The following is a 20,440-nucleotide window of genomic DNA, read 5'->3' on the forward strand; positions in this document are numbered from 1 at the left end:
AAATAAGAATCAACCCAACCTACCACATAATTTAATTACATATATTTAATTTATAGTAACTCACATATATGAGTAAGTCAATATGACACTAAGTAAATATGACACCACTACTCCACCAAGTATTTTGCAGTTATTAAAAAGGATGGTTATGAAGAATGGATAGAGACATAGGGAAATCATTATCACCGGGGAAAAGAGACAGATACAAAACTGTATTATGGGATGTGAAGCACCTAGAACCCTCATGCATGGCTGGTGGTAGCTTGAATTTGAAATCTGGAAAGTGTTTTGGCTTTGTCTACCAAAGCTAAACACATGACTACTGAATGACTCAGAAATTCCATTCATGGGCATGTATCCAAGAGAACAAGTACATATGTCCACTAAAAGAATGTTCAGGGCTTCCTTATTTATAATAGTCAAAAGCTGGAAACAACCCAAGTACCCATTAATAATAAAACAAATAACCAAGCCATAATATGCAGTGGTACGTTAATATATATTTATAAAAGCATATTACACAGGAATATAATAAGAATGAATTTCTGCTACACTCAACATTAGATACACATCTCACAGACATAATAATATTGAGCAAAAGGAATCAGATATTTAAAGAGTTCATGAAGGCGCATTCTGTAGTATTGGATGTATTCTACAACTTAATTTGTGTACAGGCTACATTTTCTTGTTACAGGTATAAAAACACATCGAACTGTAAATATAACATGCATTTTAGCTATGTTACACCTCAATAAAACAGTAAAAATAATGTGTGCTCACTTGGATCACAACTATGCAGAAGGATAGAGATTACTAGTTAAATATTTGTTAAATGAGAAGCACTTTAAATGCATATTTATTTTGGCACTGCCAAGTCAAACATGATGTTAGAATAGTGAACCTTACTGTGATTGACCCTGGCTACTACAAGGCACTCAAGCACCAGTTACTAATACAAAGATACCAGCAGGAAAATAAATTGCAAACAAGATGTTTGAGTGGCCCAGAGCCTAAAGAAGAGGTGAAATACATTCTTCTTGAAATTGAATCTAATTACAGTAAGTATTTATCTCATTTTTTCATTTATGTTTAAGATTTTTATCTGTCCTCCTCCCTATGTCTGTGGTTACTTTCGGTAAATACACACCATTCTTTGAAAGCCAAGTTCCATTTTGCAGGGATGCCTTTAGACCAATGACTTTACTCCCTCCAACAAACATAAAGAGAAGTAGTTTCTGTGTTCAACCAATTATCTAGATAACTGAGAGACAAGAGAGAGGCTCCTTGGTTAATGAACATTGTTGTAAGGAGTGATGGGTTTCCTCACCGGGCATATCAACCAAAGAAGCACACCGTAAATCAAAGCTTTGAAATAAAACAACAGCAAGATATGAGGTCAACTCAGATGTACAGTCCTCGTGGTTTATTCTTGCTATCTCAAAGTCCATGGGCAACTATCTTATTCCACATGCCATAGAGTAACAGGTAGTGGTTATATTTACATACTTCTAAACCAGGATCCTGCAGCACTATATTTGGAGTAACTGTTGTAAATTGGCAATGTCAAAATAAAACCTAAATGAAGATGCAGGAATTCTGTGGCTTATTTGTTTTTTTCAAGGAAATGTTAATTTTTGTCTTGGATCAAAAAGACACCTCTCCTCTCCTTTCTGTCTGAGTCAGTTTGTAGATGACTGGGGGACAGGGCTCTGCAGATGTATTCAGGATTTAGGATCAGATTAACTTGGCAAGGTTGGGAAGATACCTTTAAAATAGGGGGCAGGCTTGAAAGAAGAGTAAACTCTGAGAGATATTTACGGTTCATGCTTTGGTTTTCCACAAACCTGTGGTTTATGGTGAAGATGGTGAGTCAGTGCATATGGCCAAGGTCAGTCGGGGTACACGCAGGGAAAAATACAGGGAAACTCAAAAGGTGCAAAACCCAATTATGTGCATCTGGTTTGGGCCAGCAAATCAGAAAGACAGAGACAGAGGAAGGGCTCCCAAAGAAGTGTGTACTCCAGGTTGGCTGAGTGGGAGATTTCTGCGATATTCAGAGAAGAGGTTTGATTACTAACCATGGAAAAGGGAGTTTTCCCTGTTTGTGAATGGGTGGATGAGTTCTACTAGTCACATGCTTCTCTGGGAAAAAAAAAAAAAAGCCAGCCATGGAAGATGTATGTGGCTTGGAATTGCAACAAGACAGGTTTCTAGATTCTGAATGGAGTTCCAGACCTTCTCTGGAGGTTGTACTTGTTAAGATAGAACCTGGGTCATGGTTATGAGCATTTTTAGCTTTCAAAATTCACCTATTATAGTGGCCCCATTTGTTCTAATAAGACTCAGAGATCCATTGGATTTTATATATTTTATCATAATTTGAGTTGGGGAGGGCCAATCAAAGTTTACCCATTTTGGCATAAAGTAGTGAGGCTGCATTTGAAGAGAGGGAAAGTTTTCATGATGAAGTGTGGAGAAGAATGCATAGAGCTGCTGGCTGAGACTTAAGGATGAGCTATGAACTTCAGCAGATATTTAGGAGAATTCCCAGAATGCCTAGTTCTTCCCATGGTGGAAATTGCCAAGGACGATTAATCCTATTTTGCCTTTTTTTAAATGTTAGATCAGTGTAGTAAGAATGCTGTATCTGGTTGTGTCAACCTTTGCCAATGAGAGGGGACAAAGGGCTCAAATAACTATTTTGAAAATTGAACGGGAAGCCTACAGACAGCTTCTCGCTATTTCAACCTGCCAATTAAAAAGCATAGTACAGTTTCCTCCGTCCTTCAGTCTGTTAGCAATTGGGAGTGTAAAGCCCAGCCTATCCTCGGGCAGCATCCAGTCTGTTTGGGAGCAATGAGCCAGGAGAGGTAATCCTCTATTTTGGTAACATTGAGCCATGTGTATGCTTCTACTTGCAGAAATCTCAACTCCGTTAGGCATGTAAAGCTTTGGGCCCCAATTCTCCTTAATGTTTTAAAATTGGCTACTGAAGAATTGCTTGCATGAGTCTCAATTCTACAGTCAACTAAATTTGAACACTCTTTATCTTGAATTCAAAGCTTCTCTGCACAAGTGCTTTGTGCTTCTCCAAGATAATGCACAACTTCCACCCCTCCTTTTTTTTTTTTGGCAATAAGAAGTCCCTGTCTTAAATTGTAAAATTTGCTTTTTAAACATCTTGGACAAATATCCCACAGAATGCTCTCCAGGAAATACTGTCCCACTGCCAGTCGCCATATTCCTTCCATGCTTCCAATGGAAGACACAGACAGAAAACTGTATTCATGGGAAAGATAAAGGGAGAAAGGAGAGAGAGAAAGGAGATAATAGAGAGATCAAATCAAAGGTATAGCTGGTGTTTGTTTCTAGAAAAATAATTTGATATTATTCTGCATGACATTTATTGTACACTTAAAACCAATTAGATAACTACAATTTACCTTTGCTGTTCTGATTTAGTCTTTGGCCTTGAGCTAACACATATTTTCAATAAAAATTCCAAATTATTACTGGCAGTCTAGAGGAGAATATCAATGGAAAAGGTAATTTTAAAAAATAAAAATTGAAAAAAGTGTGACATTAAATCATTTCTAATTTAGCCATTCCAGTCAGAAAATTGTGTCTTGGGGTGCTATAAACTATGGATTGATCTGAACTATCCAAAATATATTTCAAGAGCATCGGATGTTTGGGTGCAACTGATGTTTTTAAACTTACTCCAAGTAGGAATCGTAGACTCATAGGTCTGGAGATCAAAAGCAAGCCAAAGAGATATGTACGATAAACCTCCATATGCAGGCAGATGGGATGTGATTATCACAATTTCAGAGATTGAGAAAACTAAGATTCACAAGACATAAATGTTTTACCAACGATTTCATTAATGTTAAGCAGTAGGCTCAGAATAGGAATCCAGATCTTTTGCTTCCTATTACCCTTTAAAAACTTAAAACCCAGCTAAAAGATATAATTACAACATTCATAAATTAATGACCCTGCACTTTGGAATAAATATACATATACAAAATGCAAAAGCTATATACCATTTCAACCCATGAGCTACAGGTTACCATAAAACGTGCTGTTCAATTTGTTATTTATCATGGCTTTTTAAAGAGTTCCTTTTACAGCAATTCTCTTCCAATTCAAACTCTCCTTTTTTATTTTTTTATTTTAAAAATAAGTTTTATTGATATATTTAGGATATGTAGCATGATATTAAAAGATGCATATATAGTAAAATGGATACTATGGTGGAACAAATTAAACACATCCATCATCTCACATAGTTACCCATTTTTCCCTCCTTGGCAAGAGCGGCCATCATCTACCAGTTTAGCAAAACTCCTGAATACAGTACGCCCTTATTAACTATGTCCTCATGTTGTACTGTAGACGTACTGATTCCTTCATCCTATATATTTGCTACTTTGTATCCTTTGATCTACTTCCCATTTACTTCCCTTCTTATGGTTTCAACTACTAAGTGTTCTAGATGTCTTTCCAATGTAATAGAAGTATTGAGAAACAAGTGTTCATTATCTGAAGAACTGGGATGGTCCAGAAGATGACAGATCAAAGAGTTTGAAAACACCAGAAAGGGGATCATCTCACAATCTCTGAAGTCACTTGTGAAATGGAGAGCTGTCTTTCTAATAATCACTTGCAAATGAAAGGACTCACAATTTGTGGTTTCGAGTGGCAGCTATAAAATTAAAATTCTTAGATAACTACTTATAGCAAGTGATGCTTCTGGATAACCAAGCACCCCAAAATTCAGGGGTCTAACACATTAAGCATTTATTATTGTTCACAAGTCTGTGTGTCAGATTGGGCCACCTGACAGGCATTGGCAGGTCTAGAACAACCTAACCCAAGTGCCTCACAGTTGCCTGGCTACTGGCTGGGATGACACAGGTGGCTGTGCCATCTTCCAGCAGCACAGCCTGGGCTTACTCACATGGCAATGACAGGGATCCGAGAAAGCAGATTTGTGCAAGGCTTCAGAATTGGCACACCATCTATTTGCTGTACTTTCTTGGTTAAGGCAAGTCACAAGGCCAGCTCAGATTCAAAGGAAGAGGAAGAGATTTAACCTCTAGTAAGAGAAACATCAAAGTCACATTGTTTAGGGAATGGATGCAGAAAATAATAAAGAATTAGGATGATTTTTGCAATCTACCACATGACTCTTCTCTTGATAGTAGCTTTTCAGCTAGCTTTTACTTAATTTATTTATAGTTCATTCATTTTCTCATTAAATATGTATTGAGCACCTAGTTTTACAAAGCACTGTGCTATATGCTAGAGTCCCAGACATAAAGGTGCAAAGAACAGCCTTGTCCTTAGGGGCAAGTACATATTCATATATATTTAACTCTAATAATTTTGCTTAAAATAAATAAATTAACTTTATTTTTAAGGGTTAAACTTTTTAGGTTTAAAACTAAGCTTTTCCTCCTCTCCTTTGATGGTCTTCATTGTGGGAGGCATTTTTGGAAAAATCCAGGATTTTAAGTCTTACATGCTAGGGTTCATACCCAAGGTCCACCACTTCCTAGCTGAGTGACTTAATCTCTCTGAATTCCAGTTTCTTCATCTGCAGAAGGGATATGTTAATGCCTCCCTCATGGCTAATGTCAATATAAACTGTAATAATCTCCAGCTCCAAGCCTGGCTCATTTGTAGCAAAATTCAATAAATAACCACAGTAATTATACCTTCACCACTTATCACACCTGCATACAGAAAGTCGCCAGGCTTGGAATATGTATTTTTAACAAGACAGTATGTGAACAGAGAAAAGTTCAAAGCACAAGGCTCACAAATGCGACAAATGTCTTTTCGTGGAAAAGCACATCCTCTTCAATTAGAAAATTATATTTGAAAAAGGCAAACAATATTTAACTAGCAGTACTGACATTTCCTTCCTCGTGTTTTTTTTTCAGGCAGAGACAGGGTCACGAAGAGCCAGAATGGGACATTCTGCTCTGCTTTCTGAACAGCACTGCAGCATTATTTATTCTGGCAGAACTGCCACTATGCTCAAATGACAGGCACAGAGAGCATAATAAACACAGATTCGGTTAACTCTATTGAGCAGGACAGTTATCAGGGGGTTGAAAAGAGGCCAAATGCATTTCCCCGGTTAGAAATGAAACAAGAGAGCAGGAATGGCCAGGAGTGCAATGAATTTTTCCCTTTGTATAAAATATACAAGCTTTAGCCTCTGCACTCCCCTGGCTCAGGAAAGAGCTAGAGAAGTAAAATGCTAGGTTTTTATTAATATTGCCTTTTTAAATCAGTTCTTATACATTTTATTGAAATTATTTGACTCTCAAATAATATTCACAAATAACATAATGCTCATTAACAAAAGAAAACTACTCTTTAATACTAAAAATGTCATATTCTCAGAGATCCAATAAATCTATTTTTCTCTCCATCTCCTTAAGGCAAAAGTACATAGCTCTTTATTGGTTCAATAAGCTGCACTATTCTTAAAGCACTTTATCACAAATATCATGATTAATATTTAAATGTTACCACTAATTTGTCCAGTGTATGATAATTTTTATAAGATTGGTAAATTTTTACTGATTATTTTGTGTTTATTTTTTTCATTAGTTAACACATTTTTTTGTTAAATTACGTGGTGTTTCAGAGCATAGGCTTTGAAGTTGGACATTTATGCATTACATTTTATCTCTTTTTTTATTTCAAAGTATTATGGGGTTACGAATGTTTTTGGTTACCTGTATCACTTTTGTAATGCTTGAGTCAGGGTTAAGAGTGTGCTTATCACCATATGAAAAAATACTCAATGTCACCAACCATCAGGGAAATGCAAATTAAAATCACTATGAGATATCACCTTATCCTAGTTAGAATGGCTTTTATTAAAAAGTCCGAAAACTCTGGACTCTGGAGTCCAAATATCTGTCGTGGATGCAGAGAGAAAGGAACGCTTATTCACTATAGGTGGAACTGCAAACTAGTACAACCCCTATGGAAAACAGTATGGAGATTCCTCAAGGAACTAAAAGTAGACCTACCCTCCTATCCAGCAATCCCACTACTGGTATTAACCCAAAAGAAAAGAGGTCATTTTATCAAAAAGACACCTGCACGTGAATGTTTACTGCTGCACAGTTCACAATTGCAAACGTGGAATCAACCCAAATGCCCATCAATTCATGAGTGGATTATTTTGTATTTATTATGTCATAATTTAAAGTTATTTTTGAGTATTATAACGCACATGTTGGTTCAGTAAAACCCCAATAATTTTTATTTCTCTAGATTCTTCTATTGGAAAATAAAAATGATCTCACAAAATAATAAAACAATGTACAATTACAGACAAAAATTTTAGCTCTTTAGGAAATCATTATACATATGGGTGTTTTGGTAAGGAAATGGAGCAGAAGGAAAATTATTTAGAAAGCAGGTTTTGTCTCAGTTATTTGCTAACTTGTGTAGTTTGGGTTGTCATGGTAATAAGCATCATGATTTAAATAAGTCTACACGGAAATAGAAGTCACTTATACTATATTCATAAGAATCAAAGAAATCTCATTATTTAATGGAAAAAAATCCTCAGTTTGGACAAAGGAAGGAAAAACATGATGTGCCACATTTATTTTTCTGACAAACTGCTTGTTATTTCATTTCTGAAATAACATAAAGACAAAATATTTAGAATAAACAACAAAGGAAGCACCACATATAAAACTTCTGGAATGCATTAAAAATTTTAGTAAATACTCATACGCTCAGGGTAAAAAAAATCATTGAGAAATATGAAACAAACATTCAACTCAAGAATTTAGGAAAAAACAAAAGAGCAAAATATAAAGAAAGTAGAAATTAAGATATAATAAAACTGCAGCAATTAGTAAGGCAAAATAACATTAACATGAGAAATGACAAGAAAACCAAAAAATTGATTTTGAAAATAAATAATTCTTATAGACAGGTTTTAAGCAAGAATTATCAATGATATTGGGAAAATGCATAAACAAACAGTATCCTGAATATAAAAGTTGTCAAATTAAAGTTAAAATAAAGATTGAAAGATTATAAAATAAAGCTGTGATTTAGTTTGTGAATAAATTTAAAATATTAAAGTGGAAATATTCTAGAAAATATATGTGACTCATGAAATAAAGAAACCTAATGCTATTAGACCTATAAACTTTAAAATAATAAGTATCCAGAAGTTAACCCTCCTTACAATTACCCAGAAGATGTTTAGGGAGATTTCACTAGACATTAAAGAAATATGTGATCATCATTCATTACAAACTGTTTAGAGAGAAGAAAAACAGAAAGCTACCCAATTGATACTTTAATACAAATTTGATAGTAAAATATTGTATTAGAAGAAAAAAATAGCTCATCTCACTAATGAGAATAAATGCAAACATCCTAAATACGGACCAGAAAACTGAATCTAGTACATCATGAATAAAGAGGGTTTACATTATAAATGAAGAATGGTTCCACATCAAAAATATACATCAGTGCAATTTTACCCATAAGCAAAGAAATAAGAGAATTACTATGGTCTTACTAATAGATAAAGAAAAAACATCAGACAAAATTTTGCATCCATCCATGATTGAAAACACTTAGCAAAAGATTATCTACTGGAACACTAAGTAAGAATATTACTTAGTGGCAAATGTTTAAAGGTATTGTAATTAATTTGGAAAAAATACACTAAAACCCATTATCATCACAAATTTTAAACATTATACTGGCAGTGCTAGCCAATGCAATAAAATAAGAAGAAGAAATAAAAGACATAAGGGAAAAGGAGAAACGATAATTGTGATCATTTATATTGGAAAATAGCAAGACATTCCACAGGAAAGCTATTACAACTAATAAGAAAAACCAGCAGGATTTCTAGATTTAAGATCCATAGATAATAAAGGCTCAGTATTGTAATAAACAAATTAAAATATAATAGAAAAAAAAACTCATCATAGCAATATAAAGCACAAATACCTAGAAAAATAAATAAAATAAAGATGTGTAAGAAATTGATGGGGAAAATCATAAATATTATTTAAGGAATAAAAGAATACATGAATAAATGTTGAAATACAGATATTTGTGGAAGAAAAAAGTTGATAACCTAAAAGGAAAAATTGTCCCCATATTAACCTATGAATGTATTTCCAGTCAACATCCCAGAAGGACTTTTGTATCCATAGAGTCAAAGTGATTATAAAATTAATATGCAAAAATAAAGATCCAGGAATAACCAAAACAAATAAGAAAAATAAGAACTTATGAGAACTAAGTAATTAAAACAATATATTATTGACATAGTTTCAGTCAAATAAATTAAAAATCAAGAGGGAGATAAAGAAACATTGCTAATAAATGGGATAGAGGTCATTGAATATTCACCTAGAAATATAAAATTATATACATTCTTCATACAATAATATTCTTGATGTGTTAAAATCTAAAGTTTTTAGAAAAAAAGCATAAAATGACCTTGGAATAGGAAAAAATTGTCTATGTTAAGGCTATGAATTCAGACCACGGTAAATGATTGCGTAAATCCTATGAGCATGTCGCCACTGTGCCGTGCACAGCCTACCTTGCCAGAAGATGCTTAACTTTGCTTGTAATTAGGAAAATGCAAAGTAATGCCCTCCTTGCAGTTCTGCTACTAAATATATACCTCAGGGAAAATTCTAAACATATATCGCAGGAGACATCTACGAGGATACGACACTATTTGTAACTGATAAAAAATTGAAAAGAGATTTAAGTGTCCATCAACAGTGAAATAGATGAGAACACTGCGGCTGCCTCATCCGCGGGGAGTCGCAGCAGTTAAAAAGATGAGCCAGCTCTTGCCTGATGCGTCAATACGGCCAGCTTTCAAAAACCAAGCGAAGTTACAAAGGGAAGTATGGAATAAAATATACTGTAGGATAACATTTCTGTAATTCTTAATGACTCACAAGATTATATATTTGTTACAAGAAACCAAAGCTAGAGAAATAAAAAAAATAATAATTTTGGAAGATTCACACAGAATTGACTACAATACTGCCTCAGGGGGGCAGGGCGGGGGGAGGAATGGACCTATACATGAAATAAAAGGGACCTCAGCTTCTCCTTGTAATTGTCTATTTCTTTTCTGTGAATAAAAATCCAAAGCAAAAGTTGTCAAGTGTTAGTAGTGTTGATTCTAGGTAGTACATATATCCCTTTTTTACTCTTCTTGATTACTGATTTTTTTCTGAAAAAAATAATAAATTTATAAATAAAGAATACTATGCATTAAATGGAAAAAGAAAAAAACTGGATAAGTCTTTCATTTTCTCAAAATGCAGAGCGGATATTTATTATTCTTATGAGCATTTGAAAATTAATGATATAAATCTATTTATTAAGAATTAAGTACTTTCATTATGATTAATAAGGTAACACATAAAATATATTTTTTACCAACACTTAATTGCTAATGAACTGATGTCTATATTTTTGAATCCTTGTCTTTGTTGCAGATATTTTTTTGATTTATAATTCCCATTAGAGAGTTAAATCTTTGTACTCATTTCAATAAAGTGCTACGAGGGAAAACGTTGAAACTAATAACTAAAAACATTTGGTTTTAATCAGGTTCATTTACACACACTTAATCCCTGCTTCAGAAGCAGGTTTTACTTTGTTCCCAGTTTTTGTGTCTGTTAAATCAGAACAGTTTATATCTCCTGCCCTTTTCTGAACTTTTAATAGCAATTTATAAAATATAGATCAAATAAAAAAGAAAAGGAGAGATGAGATTTTACTTAGGATACTCAATTAATGTTAAATATATGGCCAGATGTTTTCTTGGAAAAATCAATATTCGATTTTATTATCAAAAAGCAGTGAAAAAAACATGTAATTTCTAGACGTTTTCTTCTCATTCTACTTTCTATCGCCTAGTCTGCCATTTAGATTAAGTTTCTTAATATATTTCAGGCTCAGAAAACTGCAGGACATTGTAACTGCATTTTCATTGTGATTCCTGGAATGTTGTAGGGGAGATGTGTGAAGTTTGGCAAAAATATTTAAAGTGATTTTAATGTTCCTCTGTTTTGCAATTACCACTGAGCCCCAACCACCCTATTAAAAATTACTATAGATCATCTAGTCAATGGCATCCCAGAGAGCAGAAAAAACTTAAATTTAAAGTTAGGCGATACTTATACAAGTTCCGTTTCATATGGTGGGTGAGAGGCACATACATTCTGAAAGATCACGCTGCTTCTTTTCATTAAAATTTTTCCCAACCACCTGTCTCTAGAAGGAGGGTTCACTATCCACTTTAACTCTTCCCATTGGAGAGATAATGACAAGCCTTCATCCAAAGTGAAGAAGACCTGTTTGTGGCAGGTGAGACTGAGTATTTATACCCTTTGGAGACATTTGATTCCTAATAATGGACAATTCTCAGACACGTGGGAAGTTGAATGGAAGAAATAATCTTCAAACTTTTGAAGTGTTAACCTGCCCAGTTGACCTTAATTCCTTGTAAAAGATTAATTATACTTTTATAATAACATTTTATTACTATTATGGCTGCCTTCCATTTCTGTTAAAAGGTCACAAATTGTATTTGATATTAAAAAAACCTTCTTAGTTAAATAATTTGAGAACAAAATAATTGCACACATATGCACACACGGAGGCTTCGCACATCACATACACACACCTGACTTGAATTTTAGGCCAATGCACCCTGTAAGACATGGGAAGATGGTGAAACTCTGAAGGCCACAATAGTCATCTTTTTGATAAAAAAAAAAAAAAAAAATATATATATATATATATATATATATATATATATATATATATAGTATCACAAGCCTAAAGCATATTGCTGTATCTCCAGTCAAGGAAAGTTTGAGTTACACTATAACATTTCATAAGTATATTAAGCACTATCTGATTGCATCAATCAAAGAAAAATGGAAATTATAAGAAATTTGTCTGTCACTTAATATCAACAGCAAAATTGTCTCTTACATTTAAAATCCTTGGAAATCCAGAAAACATGTGCCTATATACCAGTGCATATCAAAACTAAACTAATAATAAACACACTGAATTCTTATTTATTTATTTATTTATTATTTTACTTTAACTGAGCTCTACAACAAAGTGAATTCTTATTAGGACAAAACCAAGATGTAGAATTAGGAAGTGAAAACTGAAGCCAACTTCAGTTAATCCAATTAGTGAGTTAATCACCTTACTTTCAGAGCATCATCACTCTATCCCACTCAGCAAGACAGAATTGAGACCAGACACAGACCATCCAAAATGCTGTTGGGAGTTTCTCTTTTAATTCAGCCTGCAGAATTCTCCAAGGCCATAATTGTTTTTTTTTTCTCTATATGAAATATTTGTTCCCTCTAATTAAAAAAGGGTAACAAGTCTTACCTATTGAAGAAGTATGATTTTCTGGAAAATATTAAATTGCTTGTTGCAATCTTATTAGTGCAGAATCTCCACATTCATTTAGACATTCACATTCTCTTAAGTGTTGTCAGATGCTGGTGATGAATGTACCCACCTAATACATTACATCACCTTCAGTTTACATCCTGTTGAATATGATCTTTTCTTTCTTTTTTTTTATTTTCTCATATCAGAGTTGAGTCATTAGTTTTGAGACACTGGGAAGTTGCATCCCATTGTTAACATTGCCAGCTTTTACAAATTACCTCAATGAGACTGCTGTTGAACACATGGGCCATTTGGAAAATGCTGATGAAAATCTTTCTGGACATGTAGGAAATCCTATACTGGCTTAAAATCATTTTCCTTATAATTAAAACAGGTAAATTTAGAAACGAGATAAGATGCAAAAATATCTTACTGGTGATTTCAGGAACTAAATCATTGAACTGATAAGTGAATCAAACAAATAATAACTTTAAGAGAAAATAACTTCAACCTCTCCTAGAAATATTCTCTTTCTCATTGGTGTAATATATATTCAATACGTCTTCCTGTTATTTAAACCTAGGTTAGAGTTCTACTTGGTAGCAGAAAGGAGATGGAGTAGTTTGAGAAATTTCACAAGTGAAATGTTTTGCAAATACTTGCTGATATTTTTTCAATAGCCTTCTTTTCTTTTTCCATAATCAATTTCAACCTATGGACCTCAGAACAGAGACTCTGGACAGTTATTGGGATGGTGACTCAACCCCCCTCTGTGCCCACGAAATACATTGTCACCTTCTTCATACTTTAAAGTCTTGAGCCCTCAATCCTGTTTAACCTCCTTCTCCCACCTGCTCCCAGATGCTCCACAGGGTCCCTGTCTCTACATTGCACCTGCTCCCTCTTCTGCAAAGCTTCCCCCACCTCAGGAGGCACAGTATCCCACAGTTTGGCTACTATATACGTATGGACACTGGTGGGATCTAGTATCATCCCATAGCATATTTTCCTCAAGAAACCCTACTGATTGGGAAATACCAGTGTTTCTAACTCATGTTGATCTTATTTTTGCAACAATCAGTGACCACTACCTGTGCCCTGGACCCTAGTCAGGTGTGCTGCACACATATCCTATCTATGTCATAATAGAAGGAGTATGGAAACTAATCACTGCAAATCCATTATCATTGCTTACCAAAAAGCAAACCCGTGCAAAACAACTTAAAAAGAAAGAAAAACCCCTACATATCCAAGCAGTGTATGGGAATAGGGATATTTCTATCTTTAAAGAACAAAATAGTTCCTCTATCTGCTATTATCTAAAACAAACAAGATAACTGAGTGAAATTTAAAAGGAAGAAGCTGGACTGTACCTTGGATTTCTAACCTGTGAACCATTTGCATTTTTTACAATTATCCCCTTCCCCATAAATAAACTAATATAAACTAAGAAGTCTCCTTACCAGCCACTGCCATCACTACTATTATTACAATAACCATTCTCATTGTGTCAGATACTGTGATAACAACTTTTTGAATGACACTCTTAACCTTCAAATAACCCTGAAAAACAAACAAGTTTTTGCAACCTGGTGTCAAAGGAATGGGCTTGGGTAAATGTGTACCTCATGGAAACTGAATAAAATTAATCATGATGTTTTCAAATGTTTATGTTTAGGTCAACTAAAATACTATAAGAATGTAATATAACATAAGAATACATAAAGTGAAGGCGCAGTGAAAAACAACAACAAAAACCCCTCCATCTATATGGTTGAAACTCAATTTATTGATTTTAATATATTCACATGCTCAATAGTGCTGTCCAAAAATGTCGATTTCAGATCAGATCAGGTAGACATGAATGAATGAATAAATGAATAAATAAAAGTATACCGTCAAGACCTATTCTACAGGATTACTGGGTTATCTCTTAAACCTCATTTATTTCTAACTTCAATCTAGCTGTTCTTAGGGTATTTCTTACTGCAAAAAGGAAAATTTCCCTCGATTATATTTCTCATATATATAATACGTATATAATTATATATGCCCATATTTGTGTTTGTATGTATGCACCATTTTATTCAAAACTAATGATGAAAAAGAGTTGAAATAAATTACAGGTTTCGGTGTCTGAAGATATTTGGAGAATGCTTCTAAATTTTCTATAACCCTGTACCTGCCCAAGCTTCCATTTACTTGCAAAACTCTGAGGAAGGCTTCAATTTAGGAAAAATAATAACTTTAAACTTAACATTTTTAACTCAATCTTGGGGATATAAGTTGCATTATGAAACAGGTATAATTTTAGAAGTTGCAAAATATATTTATATTTTTTTAAAAAGTATTATTCATTACATTTTACTGTCTACAGTCATCTGTCTCATTTCAGAATGACCTGGATGATAACCTTTATAAAAATTAAATACTGTTTAGACGGAGCATAGTTTTTGTTTAACAGTTACAGGAAGTGAGCGAGTGAAACGTCCACATCTCCTCCAGGCACTATCCCACTCTCTCCCCATCTCTACCTTCAACCCAGAGGGATCCTGTCTGAGAGGTGCCCTTGGGAAGGTGTGGGGACTCAAACTATTTGTCGTGTGTGCCGGCAGTGGTCAGCGGGGAGGAATGCATTTCTCACAAACTGATGACTGCAGCAAAAGGGGTCCCAGCAATGGGAATCTATGGGGAACCACAGAGAAAGAGCCAGGGATAATTATCGCTGTGGCCAGGAAAGCCTTCGGATGTCAATCGGGAGCCAAGAATTCCTCACATCCTTGTTCCTGTGCCCCGTTTTACCGCGGGAGCTGGAGGCACAGGCTCCACCAGGGGCCGCAGCCCTCCGCACACACCCTTGGGGTGGGGCTGTCAGCTGCCATGCACAGCCCCCCGCTGTGGGAGCCGGAGAGGATGCTTACCTTTGGACACTTTTAATTTCTGCTCAAATGCTGGATATTTGGGAAGTAAAGGGTTCAGAGAACTGTGATTTATATAAAACTTGAGCAGAAAAGTCTTGAGACTCGCTTAAGTTTTCTCTCAGAGTCAGAGAAGTATTAATATTACCCCCATTGAAAAATTTTCAAGGGAGGAGGGCACAAGATGTGTTTTCATTATGCTGCAAATCATACTAGTTTAATAGTTACACCTAAAGAAGTAATACTGGTTACTTACAATGGCCAATCTGGTTACACCAAAATAAGTTACAGTGCAACTACACGTTTGGAAAGTTGTGAGCAGCTCTATTTTTAACGTTGACACAATAAAACAGACATATTTCTTGCAGCCACCCTAATATTGTCCACGGTGCTGGAGCTGACCTCTCAGATCAAGGGTGATTCTAATGTGCCTCTCTATCAACCTTATTCATTCAGAGATTCGCAGTTTTATTAAGTAAAACATTGACAAATACTCAATAGTTAGCCTTTCCATTTTGAATATTATATTATAAACAGTGAACCAGCATCACAAAATGGAAAAGGATGCCTTCAGATAATGAGGTAAAATAAACCATACAAGAGTAAAAGTACTAAGAAAAATCTATACAGAATCCTCTTGATCCCTCAGGGCTCATTTGTGTGATGCTGCTCTGAAGCACAGTGGCTAAACCCTGGAAAGAGACCTATTCTGAGCTATAGAAAGAAAAGAGTTGACAATCCTGAATTTCTTTATATCTGCTGTAACCAGGCACAGAGGAGATTGAGCTCAATTGGGAAACCACATGAGGCTGCTATTTCCTTACCAAACATGATAACAGCACAGAAGAGACCCTGGCAGCCAGCAAAATAGTTCCTGAGAAGAATGAGCAGAGCACAGCTTTTGGTCTGAGTGGAAAGAATGAAGCACCTGAGGAAGATGATGGCTCCTTGGGGAGAATGGCTGTCCCCATGGGAAGAGACTGGACAAGACCCTCTGGATTCACTGGGGGGACACCGGCCAGCAAAGCGAATGGGACTGAAGGTCGAGGTCTCTGATGCCATCAGTGGTGGCCAATGTTCTACATGTGAAGTTATAGGAATCTATACATGGTATTTCCAAACGGTTAAACAAGGACTGTGCTTATACCCATGGTGGTCACTGGCTGCCAGTTGACAATTCTCAGAGGTGTTGAGGCCAAACAATACTAAAAATGTCAGCTCACACTTTATTAGTTGTTCTTTAGAAATGATTTGAGTCACTTAAAATCATATTTTCATAATTAAATATTATCAATTTAATGGGAACTGATGACAGATTATGAACAAATTAAAAGAGTCTTCCATGTACCTAGTGGCCAGACAGGTTCAGCTCTATGCTCTTTAAAACACTATGAAAAACAGACTGAAATCACTCAAAACAAGAGTTTCCCAGCCCACAGACCTTGAATTAGATGGGCCTCTGTCTTTCAAGTTTATCCACACTTGTTAGGTGGAGATGCTTATTCACAGCCATGAAGAGGAAGTCCCTTCAACTGCACCCCTGTTGGCCTCTGGAAGAGTGACTAACTGCCCTGACGCCTGCAAGGGGGCCTGGCAAGGATGGCTCAGGGCTGTCTTCCTGGGCTCCGTGGCCAACTCTGGGCTTCCTGGGACCTGGTAGGCAAGGCCGTCTGCATCTGCCATTCAGCACTCAGAAGCAACTTGCTCGCAGTGTAAGCTGCATCCTTTCCCGTCTGCCTTGTCACTCATCAAATGGCTACTTTGTCTCCCTTACCTCATTGCCTTATTTCTCAATAGATTAAGAATCAGTGTTGAAAATGGGTACAATTAGGTAATATCCCCCAAGAGACCACGCCAGCTAGCACCCAGCCAACTTGAGCACAGGAATATCTGCGGTGGCAGGAAAGTAACAGCAGTAAACTGTGGGTGAGGACTCTAATAGAGGAGACGTGCAGAGAGCGGCAGCTTGTGGGAGACCAGAGTAGAAGAATGAATTTGATAATGATGGTATTCTCATACAAAGTTAAGTGATATACAATATCCTTCATTTTAGAAGTCATGAAATTGTAGTTTAGGAAGAGAAATGCCTCAGAAAATGTTTAAAATACTTAACCTCTGTTGTTTAAATGGGTTTCTCAAAAAAAAAAAAATAAATAAAAAAACATTGAAAGGGGAATTGAGGAAGCAGGCTGTGCTCACACTTGTGAATTGTGTTTCCCATTTCCTAGAGTCATTGTTTCAAGAATAAAATGTGTCATTTTAGCTATTTTTAGATTTCTTCCCAAGGTAATTTATATGCACACATTTTGTGAATAACTAACTTTTAAGCAAATAAAAGGCGTCATATTATTATTCTACTATTGTTTTGTTTTGTTTCTATAATTACTATTATCATTCATATTCTTTTTTACTTGTTTAGACCAAATCATTTTCAACTAAGCCTAATAAATAAAGTTTTAGTGTGCATCAATTTGTGAAGATCCCTGACCACTAAAGTGGCCCTCTGTGGCCCCATCTGCAGGGTCCAGGCCAGGCAGCTGCACAGAAGTCACAGCCACAGCTGGCACCATCCTGGGAGACGTCCACACGCTAACCTTAAAGACTCGATTTTGACCAGGCAAACACAGCAAATGCTTTTGCTCGTCTTAATCAAGTAGTCATCACCTTCATCTGCACTATACTCCAGAGTTTTCATTTAGAAGCAAACTTATTTGGATCTAGGTAGAGAAAATAGAATTATTTTAAATGTATTATATTAACATTGTACATATTTTACTGGAATCCAGGAAATAAATCCATGGTTTCGACAATAAATATTATATCTGCCTCATTTCACTTGTTTACCCTTCATAACTTGTTAGAGTAATTATTATTTATATTAATTCTCTCTTGCAAAATTTACAAAAAAATACATTTAGCCTGGAAAATGTGTTTATGTACTCTCTAACTTTAACCTAGGGATATTATTTTTTTCTATAATCTTTTTTGACATGATTCCAAAATTTCAAAAAACTTGCGGATTGGTAAACAACAAAACAACTTTTGGTAAACAACTTTTCTAAAGTTAACCAAAGTTTTGACACCTTTCTGTGACTTAGGAAATGAGTCTATGAATTTGCAAAAACTTAAACTTTCCACAAATCTCAGTGAGTTAGAAATACTGCAATTAAGATTTAGGTGACCCATAGTAGAAACAGAGAAGGAACAATGAGAGTTATGACTCAAACAAGAATATTGTCTCTTAGAAGTTAAACTAAACAATACATTAACTCATTTCTAATTTCCCATTAATCCCTGTCCTCATTCATTTGCTTAGTAAAAAACATTTAAAAGATAAGACCACCCTCATAAATTTACATGTTGACACAGTGGCAATATTCCCATTGAAAGGGACATAATATATTGTCTATGGTTTATGTTTATAATTTTTCTTTATGTGTGTGTGTCCATAGTCAAAAATTTATATAATATGTAAGTATTTCTAATTATATAAATTTAAGGCTCCCCAAGATTTAAATGTCAAATAAAATTTTTCTAAAATTTTCTATAGACAGCTGGATTTATATGTTAATTTTTTCAATGTCATCTTTAGCAGAGCTGCCAATAATTTTATATATGGTTAATTTTGTAGACTTAGCATATCAGTATCATTCTATGAATAATCTTCACACTTAAAAATCACAAATTAAATGATAACAAGGAATAATAGCAAAATCAAGAGTTCTCACCATACTAAATACTAAGACATCTCTGCCAAGAATTAGATTATACCATAGCCATCCTCAAATCACAGATTTTATATTGAATACACTGATCAATGTTCAGTGGGATTTCATATGTATACATTTTAATAAAAATTTTAATATCCCTCATCTTTGAAATCTTCCGAGATGTCTATATTTATTTAAGAACTTTCCCATAAGTACATATTAATGCTAATGTTTCCAAGAAACCTCTAAAGGCATCAACTTTCAGGAGTTTGGTGAAAAAAATCTACACGGACAACAAAGAAATTCTCAGAAGATTTCTTTCAAAGATAAGCAGACGTGTGTGAAGACTTCCGGATGGAATTTTTGCTTTCAAGTGTCTGCTCAAGGTCATCATTAGGGACAAAAAGAACAACAATTTTCCACTGATAAAATGTCATGGAGATCTACAATTTTTACACAATCAAGTAGCCCTGAAAACCTATGGTTTGAGATGATTTAGAGTATGAGCCACAATGATTACCATAGAGACCCTTTGTCAAATAATCCACAAAACAAGTGAAGGAGCAAGAGGGAAGAATTGCTAATCTGAAACACATCCTCAAATCTGTTCTGGGAGAGATGTGAGCTACTCAACAAACTCAAGTGCTTCAGATCTTCTCAGACTGTCTTATTCCTAGATTTATAAAATACTTGTTGGTGCACAAAAGGCCATACATACCTCAGTCCAGAGAGAATGCACCTACGTCTCTATGCCTGAGAGATGGTGTGATTAATTCAGCAGAGTGGGTGGGTAGGTGTCTAGCAGAAGATCCCAAAAGAATCATCAATAAAACCCTTCAAGTTTTACCTTGTTAAAGTGAAATGTATTAATGAAGTTTAACTCATGGGTCACACTGTATCATGAAGCAACTTTAAGACTCGGGCCTTTGAGTTGTCTATGACAGTAATAACCACATGTAAGGATGGGCATCCATCAACTCCTACCTTCTGTGTTCGTCTTGACTGTGAAGACAACAATTCACGGTATTCACCAAAAAGCTAAACAAACGACTGTACAGAGACTTGGCCAAGAGATCTCGGTAAAATTCAGCAATCTGTATAGTATGCCGTTGTATTATCATATCTCCTAAAATAGTAGAAAGAAGAGGAAGCGTAAGAAAAAGGGTTTCCCTCACTCAGGAGCCAGCAAAACTAGGCATATCCTGTTTATTCCCCACACAGCCTCATACAGCAAAGGATGTTGAAAACCATACTAGACTCTCATAAATGAGAAGGTCTCTGTCAGTTATTATGTAAAATGTTTCCCTAAAATGGATGTCATATACATTGCAACGTTAT

At 35.1% G+C, this 20,440-nt stretch overlaps 1 protein-coding gene across 2 annotated transcripts in view; it reads right to left on the reverse strand.

The window, feature by feature from the left end:
• MYO16 (myosin XVI) overlaps positions 1–20,440 on the reverse strand; it is a 610,163-nt gene that overhangs the window by 199,745 nt on the left and 389,978 nt on the right. For both annotated transcript variants that reach the window (XM_012751938.3, XM_012751933.2), the window contains exon 20: positions 20,087–20,228. In XM_012751938.3, coding sequence (XP_012607392.2) covers positions 20,087–20,228 — 142 coding nt within the window. The remainder of the gene's footprint in view (positions 1–20,086; positions 20,229–20,440) is intronic.

Source organism: Microcebus murinus, chromosome 13, assembly GCF_040939455.1.
Source record: "Microcebus murinus isolate Inina chromosome 13, M.murinus_Inina_mat1.0, whole genome shotgun sequence".
Lineage (NCBI taxonomy): Eukaryota > Metazoa > Chordata > Mammalia > Primates > Cheirogaleidae > Microcebus > Microcebus murinus.